Here is a 12,660-nt window from a genome sequence, read left to right on the forward strand (position 1 = left end):
ATGAAGGTAAAGCATACATTGGCTTTAAAACTCACCAAGACTCTAGCAGAGGTGGATACTACATGGATTCAGCTTCACAATCCTACAACAGAAAACATTGCGATTCACGTAGGGTGTCCAAGTTTGGATGAGGGACAAACCGAGGAGGAGCAAACCGAGGAGGAACAAACCGATCAGACATCTTACACCCCATTGCTTATCGCAGCCAGCAAAGGAATAGTAGAAATAGTTGACAGCGTGATTCTGGTGAAACCTCAGGGAATTGAGCACGTCAGTAGGGACGAGGAAAACATATTACATGTGGCCATTAGCCACCGCAAAAAAGAAATCTTCCAGCGCATTAAGAAGATGAAAACAATGACTCGTAGCAGGGGCGGAGCCAAGGGGGGTCGAGAGGGGGCAAATGCCCCCCCTGACCTTCCCCCAAACTCTTTTAATATAGCAGCCCAATGCTTATTTTGCCCCCTCTTACTAGATTTTTAGATTAGTTTGATATTTTTAACTAAGAGTCAAGAGATAAGTATCACAATTTTTTTTTTTTGATAAGAAAAGATAAGTTTTACATATTATTTGAAAGAAAAAAAAAACTAATAACTTAATTATGGACTCACGATAGTTTTTTTTTTCTTTCTTTTCTAATTTTTATTAGAAGTCTTACGAAACTTTTTGTGTTTTACATTAATTGAAAATCAATAATTTTGAGGGAATCTCAGCTAGCTAATCCATGGGTTTTATGGGTCAACAAGTTGCTATTGCTGCAAAGTTTCAAAAGTAGGGAAAAATACTCTGTTTTAAAGTCATGAAACAGGGGAGTTTCACGCTAGCTCCCTTGGCTCTCTAAACTTTTGAATTTAAAGTGTCTAGAGGAAATCCTTAATAGTTTTTCAGATGTGCTTAAAGTTGCATCATTTTCAAAGGTGTTTTGTAACTTTTGTTAGTTCTAAGTAACCAAAGTAATTTATAGCCAAGGTTTGTTTTGAAGTTTTTGCAATTATAATTGAAAATCATGAACACGATTTCAACTGTGTTTCATTCACATAATATGTAACTATCGCTATTCTTTTTAATCTTGTCCCCCCTAAACTAAAATCCTAGCTCCGCCACTGACTCGTAGGCTGGCTTCACGGATTGATAAGAAAGGCTACACTATATTGCATCATGTTGCCGACATGAAGAACTATGATCGGGGACCCCAACCTGGTCCTGCTTTCCAATTGCAGGAGGAGTTGAAATGGTTCGAGGTAAGCATCTCTATTCACCGCTCCACCCCAAATAATAATAATAATTTCAAGGAGCAGAAGTAGTAAATTTAGCTTTTTTGGAAACATTAAAATTAGAAAATTCCTAAACCGATCCGATCTGTTACTTTTATATGTGTAGAAAGGGGTAGGGTTGGATTGGTGGATTTAGCATTTGTGTTTACATATTTCATGTCTTATAAAAAAGAAATTTTCATTAACTATTAAAACACCTTTTTTTAAATAAATTATTAAATTTTACATATTATGCCTTATTATATTCTAAAATTTTAAATTCATTAAAACTAATTTTCAAGATACCAAAATAAGTTAAAATTAAAAAAAGTAAAATAAAATAAACTAATATTATAGTGGGCTTGATTGAGTCAGATTAGCCGGAAAAACCATCAACCCTTATCCAACCCAACCTGAGGCTTAAAATAAAATATAAACCATGGACAAAAGCTAACCCAAGATGTTGGGTTGGTTGGATTCATCAAATTGGTGAATTGGATGCACACCAATAGATTCCAATTTGTTGGCCTCATGACTATCTATACAAACACTTGATAGTTACAGCATATTCACAATAAAGCTATTAAAGCTAAAAATACAAATTTTAGCAACTCATTCCACAAAAAACACACTTCAACAATGTTGCTATTCCTAAAATTTTTGGCAACTGGCAACTTATAACAAAAAATATTTTTATGTTTCTTAGATGAAGTGGTTGATTGCTTTTGGTGTTTGTGGAGTCTTTTTTTTATTCGCTGTTGGTGTGTGTTCACTTGTTTTCCTTGAAGATTCCATTTGCCTTATTCACATTCTTCAATATCTTTAGAATTTATATATAATCTTCTTCGGTACCTGTAGATATTAAGAAGTGCTACGTTTACAGTATTTTCACAAGAAATTATAAGTAATAAGTTATTATTGGTTTTAATTTGAATTCACAAGATAAATTAAATTTTTGTTCATTCATAACAACCAATAACAACCTAATACTTAGGATTTATGGTAAAAATATGGCAAAAATACCATTTGGATCCTTACATTTTGGAATCACAGTCAATTTGGTCTCTACATTTTTGTAGCAATCAATTTAATTCCTGTTATTTTTAACTTGTAATCAATTTGGTCTCTGCTATTAACTTACTAATAAAAAGTGCCAAATGGTGTGAATAATCGGTATACTTGATGCTGACGTGGCATTAAAATAATAATAATAAATGCTCCATCAACATTTGAATAAACAAAAATTAATTTATCAATTGGAATGAAAAAAAAAATAAAGAAATAAAATTAAAAACCAAAGACTAAAAACATGAACCCAGATGATTTTGAACATGAACCTAGATATAGAACCTATTCAAATCTCAATCCACAAAACCCCTCTGAAATTCAGTAAAAATAGTTCAAATACATAAAACCTTTGAGATTTTCTCACGAATTGAAACTGACGAAAAAACAAAATCCAACAAAAATTTTCCAAAAGGATTTTTTCTCAATATGTAAATGATTCCAGGGACAAAGTTAGGAACACGAAAAGGAAAGTGATAGAAAATATTGAAGGGATTTTTTTTTTTTTTTTTTTTTTTTTTCGTTCTTTTGTTTATGAAATTTTCGATAATGAACTGAAGTTGATGAACAGTTTTGCAGTAGCGTTGAGAAAGTGAGTGGAGATATTGTGAGTTTGGGTTTTTGGCTTTGTGGCTATGGTTTTGGGTTTCATGGAATGGAACGAAAGTTGTGAGGGAACGAATAGAAATATTGTGAGTTTGGTTTTTTTTTTTTTTTTTTTTTTTTTGTGGTAAAGATTTGGGTTTAGTTTATGGAGATGTGTGTTTCTAGATCTAGGTTCACATTCAAAATTATCTGGGTACATGTTTTTAGTTTTTGGTTTCAAATTTTTTTCTTTTTTTATTTCATTAAAATTGATAAATTAATTTTTGTTTATTCAAATGCTAATAGGGCATTTTTTTTTACTATTTTAATATCACATCAGCGTCAAGTATGTCAACTGTTCACACCATTTGCCACGTAGGTATTTTCCGTTAGTAAGTTAACGACATGGACCAAATTTATTACAAGTTGAAAATAACCGGGACCAAATTAATTGCTACAAAAATATAGGGACCAAATTTACTGTAAACCCAAAATGTAGGGACCAAAATGATGTTTTCGCCTAAAAATATTGTGGACATAATATTACTCTTAGATATAAGGCCTAATCTGGATATTTGGACCTTATTTATGTCATACATATATGCTCTATATCTTAGGGATAGTTGACAAAATATTGTTGATTGTATAATAAATTAAGTTTTAGAGGCTTGAAGGGAACGAACTATCGATGTGTGGAATCTGGATCTTCAAGATCTATTGATTTGAAATCCAGGTTTTAAAAAAAAAAAAAAAATTAAAGAGAAAATTCCTTCAAACGTGAATCAAAATCTTCAACATCCATATTTGTATAGGAAAACAAATAATGAAATTCAAATGTTTATTTGCTTTGGGTGAAAACAATTAACAAAAATTGGAATCCAGATGTTCAACATCCGGGTTCATTTTGGAGAAAGAAAGTGGAATCCAAATATTCAACATCTAGATTTTCTTTTGAAGAAAAAAAATAAAAGAAAATAAAGATAAATCCAAATATTTTCCTAATATTTATAAATTGTTCCCTTCCAACCTCAAGAGTTTAATGTGTTTTGTCATTAACAATATTTTGCCTATTTCAAATATTTTGTCCAATTTTTTCTTGAGAAAGTTTATCGATGCAAAAAATTTCACACCTAGTTGATTTAGTAGATTGTTTGTGATAAGTAAAAAAGTAATATTAATGATGACTATAGATAAGAAGCAATAAAAATTTGGTAGCTCAACTGTTATGAAAAGTATTAGAAAATTTTTTGTGTAGCTTTTTTTTTTTTTCCCACCTGTTGTGGGCTGGATTATAATTGTTTTTGGGATGGTATTGTTTTAGCCTTTTTATTGCTATTGCCAATGGGCTTTGGCTTGTTTACTACATTTCTGATTAAAAAAATATTTAAAAAAGAGAGAGATTCTTATTAGTAGCCTCTGTCTATCATTTTTTATTTGGCCAAGCTTGACAATCTCTCGACTTCTAACTCCATATCTCGCTCTTCCTTGTGATTGCTCTCGATCCGACTAGACATTTGAAAGGAAAGGGTTTTTCTTCTAATGAGTTAATTCAATTTAGGTGGCATGATTCTATAATATTAAGAGATTATTCTTTGCTTTCACCCCTTAATTCTAGCATATCCTGTTCTTATTGCTTATTAATTAAACCTTTTTTATTCTTCCCTCAAAAAAAAAAATTTTTTTTTTTTTTTTTCTGAACCGAATTTGTGGAACTTTATGAAACTTGTCCATCATTCCCGTCATAACAAATAACCAGAAAACACTTGCTTTTTACTAAAGAAAAAATCAATAGTTTTCATTGTGAAATTTCTTTATTCAACTTCTTATTAATTATTGAAAAAAAAAAAAAAACTAAATTTTATTTTTGTCTCTTTATGTTGGGTTGTATTCATTTTGGTCCTTTAAATTTAAAATTTTTAATTTGAGATCCCTAAGTTTGAGTCCTTTTTCCAATTGGTCATTCCACCAAAATCTATTACTCTAACTTCCATTAAAAATGTCAACTAAAGCCAACAAATCAGCTTTTTTACTTAAAAAAAATAAAGATAATACAATAAAATACAATTAACCATTTCTCTATTTTCTTTTTTCATTTTCTTCTTCTCCACTCTTATCTATAATTCCCTCTCCAAATTTCCACCTCATTTCTTTCCTCAAAACTCAGCAAATTAAATTCAACAAGATTTTGGGCAAGTTAGAGTTTACGTTGAGAGAGTGATTGCCTTTTTCTTATTTTCCTTTACGCACTGGACATGTGTACTGAAGCAATTGGACTACTTCTAGTTTGGACCTTTTTCAAAGAGATGAGAGGGAAGCTGGGTATAGTGTTTCCTCAAAATGGGCTCTTACTCTCTTATTATACCTACTAGTCTGTACATAAACAATAAATTCAAAAGACTATCAAATATCCGTTAGTAATATATACTAGTGGCTTGTAATATAAAGATTTGGGAAGAAACAAGCTCAGGGACGGAGCTGTTCATGTACAAAAAATCATAGTAGTATATATATTCTGCATTTTTTAATATTTAGGTCCAAGATAATTACTCTTGGCCCACCTCTCCCTAAAAATCTACAAATTGGCCCATAGAACCCAACCAAAAAAAAAATTATATCTAAGTTTTGTCTTCAATATATATTTAGAGTGAGCTATAAATTTTAGTAGATAAGTACGACAAATTGATATGTCATCATTCATAAAAAAGTAATTAACTTTTGTTTATTATGTGTTGAAGTGGACCTCATCATATGCTTTTTTTTTTTTTTTTTTGAAACCGGAACCAAATGACTTTCATTAAATCAAAAGACTAGAATCCAAATATAGAGCATCCACAGTAGGGGGAGGATCCTCCACCATCCATACAATATCATTATCAAATAACCTAGCAAATTTTGCCAAAGCATGAGCAACACCATTGGCACTACGCCTAACACAGCTAGCTGAGATGGATCTAAAACCTGCAGCCAAGCACCAAATATCTTCATAGATCAATCCAAGCCGAGAGAAGTTTGGTTGAGTCTGTGAAACTGTCTTCATAACCAAGGCATTATCACCTTCTAGTATCACCTCCATAAAACCAGCGTCTATAGCAAATTCCAAAGCTTTGCGACAAGCCATCACCTCCAATTCTTCACTATCCCTCACAGCACCACCCATGGCAGATACAGCAGCCATAACTTCACCATTCCTATTGCGAATAACAGTACCATATCCCGAAGTCGCACCATTATCAAAACTGGCTCCATCAAAATTCAGCTTGAAGAAATCTCCTTGTGGTGGCTGCCATGCTTGACTTGCAGGGATGTGGACTAATACAGGTACACTCAATTGGTCTTGAGCCTCAACAAACACTTTCAAATAATCTGATGCACGTTGGTGAGACCGTGATGGGTGTTGGAAGACACCCCCAAGCAACATCGTGTTCCTCTGCAACCAAATTTGCCAACAAATCACCCAAAATAACTCCCATTCCTCCAATGACAGCTTCGGCATGAGACCAGCTACTAGCTATCTAAAATCCACTTGCTCAGTCCCAAATTTTTGAAATCTGATAGCACTACTCGCCCACACATCTTGTGTAGCCCCACACTCCCAAAGCACATGCAATACCGTTTCCGTAGCTCTATGACAGAAGCAACAACTCGCATCCTCCACCACCCTTCTCCGAACCAAATTATCTCGTGTAGGCAATATATTTTGACATGCTCTACTAGAAAAGAGTTTTACCTTATTGGGGACCCTTGCTTTCCAAACCCGTAACCATAAGGAAGTGCTTGCTCTTTGCACTGAAGTCTCTCCTGAGGAACTCTCTGCCATCTTCAATAGCTTAGCGACATGGTACCTGAACTTCACACTATAGCTGCCCTTCTTTATAAACAACCATACCAAGGAATCTTGCACAACCCGCCTGCTCAAAGGAACCTGAAGAATAGCTTTAGCATCAAACTAATGGAATAAAGCCTGAATCCATTCGCTATCCCACTGGTGGGTCTGCCAATCTATTAAGTCTGAAACCCTCCACTCCCAAATATCCTCCTCGGGTTGGAACAAAATTTTTCTAGTTGGCTGATTAGGTAACCAACAGTCCTTCAGAACATGGATGGAAGCACCATTACCCACTCTCCAATAACACCCTCTCCTCAAAACCGGTTGGGCAGCCAGCAAGCTCTTCCAAACGTAAGAGCTATTTTGACAATCCTTCGCCTCAAGGAACTCACACCGCAGAAAATATTTTTCCTTAAAACAATTGTACAAAAGAGAGTTTTTATCTTGCAACAACCGCCATCCTTGCTTTGCTAGCATAACTAAATTAAAGGATCTAATATCTCGGAAGCCCATCCCACCCTCTTTCTTTGACTGTGTTAAAAAGCTCCAGCTTTTCCATTGAATTTTCCTCTCTTCACCAACTTGGCCCCACCAAAATTTGGCACACATAGCATCCAACTCATCACATAATTTTCCAAGCAATTGAAACAGCCCCATCGTATAGGTGGGAATAGATCGAGCCACTGCTTTTATCAGAATCTCTTTCGCCGCCCTAGAAAGCAACTTCCCTTTCCAACCTTGCATCTTTTTCCAAACTCATTCCTTGAGGAAAGCAAAAGAATCATATTTCCTCCGTCCAATCAAAGTAGGCAGCCCCAAATAAGAATCAAACCTTTCCACGGCCTTCACCTTCAGTTTATCAATAATCCATGCTTTTTGCTCCACAGATACATTGCTGCTAAAGTAAGCAGAAGACTTCTCTAGGTTAATGCATTGGCCAGAAGCATCAGCATAAAGCTGTAGAGTATCTAAAACAACCTGCACTTCATCTTTATTAGCCTGACAAAAAATCAAAGAGTCATCAGCAAAAAGCAAATTACTTATACGAGGAGCATTTCTACAGACTGCCACTCCATGCAACTTCCCATCTAGTTCTGCTTTAGCAAGGAGCGAGGTAAAACCTTCAGCACATATCAGAAACAGATAAGGAGACAACGGATCACCTTGGCGAAGACCTCTAGAAGGAATGACATTGCCATAGGCTTTTCCATTAATCCGAACTGAGAAGGAACGTGTAGAAACACACCTCATAACCCTATCCACCCAAACCTCCAGAAAACCCAATTTTATCATCATACCCTTAAGAAAGCTCAATTCCACCCTGTCATAGGCCTTACTCACATCCAGCTTAAGAGCTAAAGCCCCCTTTTTCCCCTTCCTTCGAATATGCATGGCATGAAATTCTCATAGGCTACAAGCACATTGTCAGTAATAAGGTGACCTGGTACAAATGCACTTTGAGTAGGAGAAATTATCTGTGGCAAGATCAACTTTAACCTATTCGCCAAAACTTTTGAAATAATTTTATATATCACATTACAAAGGCTAATCGGTCTAAAATCTGCCATTTTTTCTGGTTTCTTTACTTTAGGAATCAGAACAATATGAGTATAACTAACATCAGGCTCCATATTACCAGAATGTAAAAAATCTAACATAGCATCAGTCACCTTATTACCCACAATATGCCAAAATTTTTGATAAAAAAGTGCATTCATACCATCAGGTCCAGGAGCCTTTGTTGGTCCCATTTGGAACAACGCTACTTTAACTTCCTCACTGCTATATGGCCTGGAAAGCACCTCCTACATATCATCTGTGAGTTTATTAGTAACTGTAGTAAGGCAATCTTCCATTCTGTCACACGTGCCTGCTTTAAAAATATTCATGAAATAATTTGACGCCACCTCTGCCACTTCCTCAACTTCATCCACCCATACCCCATTAGCATTCTTGATTCCCTCAATATAATTTCGTCGCCTTCTTTGGGAGGCTTTGGAATGGAAAAATTTAGTGTTCTTATCTCCATATTTTAACCAAGAAACTCGAGACCGCTGACGCCAAAATATCTCCTGCTTCAACAATAAATCATCAAGTTGTTTGCTCACCAGTAGGAACTCACTTCTGCTTTCTTCAGTCAACTCACATTCATTCATCAACTCCAATTTCTTCTGTAGCCTCTTAATCTCCTCAGTTTCTGGTTTGGTCTTTGAAGAACCCCAAGCATACAATTCAGCCTCACAAGTTTGGATACAGTCCCTAACACCTCTCAAACCTAAGCTGTCACCACCACCTTTTGCCCATGCCTCAGTCACGACTTCCTCACAATCATCCCACAACAACCAATTCTCTTCAAACTTGAAGCCACCAAATCCCCTTCCTCTAACTTGCCGATCCTTCATAGTTTTCAACAAAATAGGTAGATGATCAGAAGCATGGCTGAACAAATGAGACACCGAACTTGCAAGAAATTTTTCCATCCACACCCTATTAGCCGTAGCTCTATCCAGCCTTTGTTTTGTAAGGGATGAACCTGGCCGCCTATTAGTCCATGTAAATTTATGCCCGGAAAACCCCAAATCAGCCAGCCCACAATCCTCCAAAGCAACCCGAAAATCCTCCATTTGATTATAATAAGGTGCATGGACACTTTACTTCTCAGATGCATGAAGAATGGCATTAAAATCACCTATACAACACCAAGGACCCTCAATGAAAGACCGTAGATGAGTTAAAAGAGCCCATGACTTCCGCTTTTCATTTGCCTCTGGCCATCCATAGAACCCTGTAAGGTGCCACACAAAACCATCGTCTTCCACTACCTTTGCTAAAATATGGTTATCAGTAAAATTAATAACATCTAAGTTCATCTCCTCTTTCCACAGTAATGCCAACCCACCACCCGAATTTGGCTTTTTCAGAATCAATTTATTTTTAAAAGGTAAGTCACCACAATGCTTCTCAAAACCACTTTTATCTAACCTTGTTTCCATCAAGAAACATACATCAGGAATTTGTTCCCTCACTAATTTGTGAAGGCTTTGAACTGTCCAAAGATTCCCAAGCCCTTGGCAGTTCCAACTTAAGAGCCTCTTTGCTCTCGGCAAGGGTGATTCAACACCCCTGCTGCTTCTAACATGTGTAAATCCTCACCAGTCTTCCCCCTCTTGCATGTACTCATTGTATCTTCTGCCTCCCCATCAGCACCCATGGCTAGCATGTTCCTTTTCCCCAATATGGACCTAGCTCCTTCTTTAATTAATTCCACAAGCCCAACATCCATACGGGCCAGCCTAGTCCATATGGATTGCTTTTTAAGTTTGCTCAGCCCAGCCCCTTCTACAATGCTTTGCACGTGCTCTAGTTGAAGTGATTGCACCAAGTCAGTCCCCTCATCAACACCTGAATTTGGAACACCTAAAACTAAGGAGCAAGTGTCTCTGTTTTCCTTATCCAACCCTTCAAGCCCATGATTCTCGGCCCTAACCTCGTGATGTGCCAAATCATCATATGCTTTAATACATGAGTTTGTAAGTTTTTTTTTAGTAGCCTAATTTTTCTATATATATATATATATATATGGGCTTTTCTTATCTTCTTTTTGTTTACATATTCTTTTTAATTATCAATCAATAGAGCTATAAGGTTTGAAATTGATGAAACATCTGAAAATTAATTAAATAAATAACAAAAAGAACTATTAGAAACATTATTTTTTATAAGATAGTCTGATTTAAAAAATAAAAATAAAAATAAAAACCTTATGTTCCACACCCCCCACCCCCCCCCCCCCCCCCCCCCACCCCCCCCCCCCCCCAAAAAAAACAAACACCAAACAAAAAAAGTCTAAAGTCTGGCCCATCCCTAAATAAGCTAATGGGTTTTGTCACAAGGAGCGTTGGCCTCCAACTCCTACAGTCTTGTGTGCTTTAACTTAAGCTCGAACGAACTTGTTATTTGGAACTTGATTTGAAGTGGCTTGGAATGACTCGGGCTGCAAATTCTAGCGAATGGGCTTAGATGGGTAAATCCATGAGAGAGAGAACGAGCTTAATTATGCACGCACGTCATTAGATTTCTAGTCCTCCCAGCTTTTGAGGATGAGATGGTGATAAAGACGCGTGAGAATTGCAGAGAAAAAAGTGGGGAAATTTTTTTTAAATTTTTTTTTTTTTAAATTTAAAACCCTAATTTTGTTTTAGAGAAAGTCTAAATGCACAACAGAAACTCACAAATTTTTTTCACAGCACCTTTGTTTTAAGTTGTGATAAGTCCTGATATAATCTTCTTTTTATTTTGTTTTATTTTATTTTGATTTATGTGGATTGAAACCTCAATTTGTTGTGAAATTTTATTGTATTCTTAGAAAAATTCTTTGTTTTATGATGTGACAGCATTTGACATGTGGATATGGTTGGGTAAGGTGTTACATGACTAGGCATGCCTCGGGTAACTATTTAGCACCATTAGCAAGATCACTCATGGTAGTGAACGAAATAACTATTTTGAAAGCGCACTCAAAATTAAGTAATTAAGTTTTTCTTGTTAAGACCCTTGGCTGATTGATTATAAGGAACTTGCTGTGGACCCTCTTAGTGGCTTGTTTAGTTTATACTTTCTTTTATTGTTTTTTGTTTGGTTTCGTAGGAGTGGTAGGCCACGATGCATGGTTTTGCATGGCTTTTTGTATTACAGATCCTCAGCCAAGTCTCTTTCTGTATACTGTTTCACTTTTCTTCTTTTAATATATTTCTATCTTTGACGGAAAAAAAAAAAAAAAAAGGTAATTAAAATGAAAGGTTTTAAGCTTAATTGACAAAAAAAAAAAAAAAAAAAAAAACTCCAAAAGTGAAATTTAGTGAGTGTTTGGATCCGGCGTTTCTGCGTTTGCGTTTTTCTCTATTTTTTTTCTTTTTTTTTTTCCTTCTACTGCACACTTTTTAGGGGACAAAGTTACTATTTATACACTATTTATATAATGTTCATGGGACCCACAATCACTTTATTCAAAAAAAAAAAATATTAAAAATGAGTCCTACGACACTATTTACATATTTAAAAATTATTTTGTTACAGTGTTCTCAATTTTCAATTTTTAATTTTCAGCAAAATAAATTGCATCCAAATAAACCCTTAGTCTTAAAAATATGAATGAAGATCGTTCTGACCATGTGATTGGTTTATTTCATGAATGTAGTGTGTGCAGAAAATAATTCCTGACCATTATGTCATGCACCACGACAGAACTAATCAAATGACAGCAGAAGAGTTATTCAAAGAGAAACACTCTAAACTTCTCGAGAACGCGCAAAAGTGGATAAAGGACACCTCTCAATCATGCTCTGCAGTCGCGGTCCTCGTTGCCACTGTAGTTTTCGCGGCTGCCTACACTGTCCCAGGGGGTAACGACGACACAGGCCATCCAGTTTTCCTTCACTCTCCATTCTTCCTGTTCTTCACTATCATGGACGTTCTCTCCCTTGCGAGCTCTTTGACTTCCGTTGTCATGTTCCTCTCCATTCTCTCTTCTCCATTTGAGTATGAAAATTTCCGTATATCACTTCCGCGGAAGCTGACATTAGGGTTCACGTTGCTCTTCTTCTCTGTCACAACAACCATGCTTAGTTTCGCGGCTACTATTTTGCTCATTATTCATTTTAAGAAGACATCTTGGACTACGACTGTGATTTATACTACTGCGTTCCTTCCTGTCTGTGTGTTTGCGCTTATGCAATTCCCATTGTACAAAGCATTCTCCAGTACTTTGCGAGCCCTTACCAAGAAAATATTGAAGACGGTACTTCCCCAGAAATTCACTCCTCGTTACTTGCTGACAACCATTAAGCGAAAATGGGCTTAACCTCCTCTTCCTTTTCCCATCATGAACTAAATGTCAAAAATCTTATCGATATTACTGCATTGCCATGATTT

The 12,660-nt window shown here is 35.8% G+C and overlaps 1 protein-coding gene across 1 annotated transcript; it reads left to right on the top strand.

Annotated features, from left to right (window-relative positions):
* LOC126728691 (ankyrin repeat-containing protein NPR4-like) lies at positions 1–12,660 on the top strand. Its single transcript, XM_050434479.1, has 3 exons — positions 1–274; positions 1,096–1,241; positions 11,927–12,660. The coding sequence occupies exons 1-3, from the start codon at positions 1–3 to the stop codon at positions 12,587–12,589; spliced, it is 1,083 nt and encodes a 360-aa protein (XP_050290436.1). The 3' UTR covers positions 12,590–12,660.

This window comes from Quercus robur, chromosome 5, assembly GCF_932294415.1.
Source record: "Quercus robur chromosome 5, dhQueRobu3.1, whole genome shotgun sequence".
NCBI classification, from domain to species: Eukaryota; Viridiplantae; Streptophyta; class Magnoliopsida; order Fagales; family Fagaceae; genus Quercus; species Quercus robur.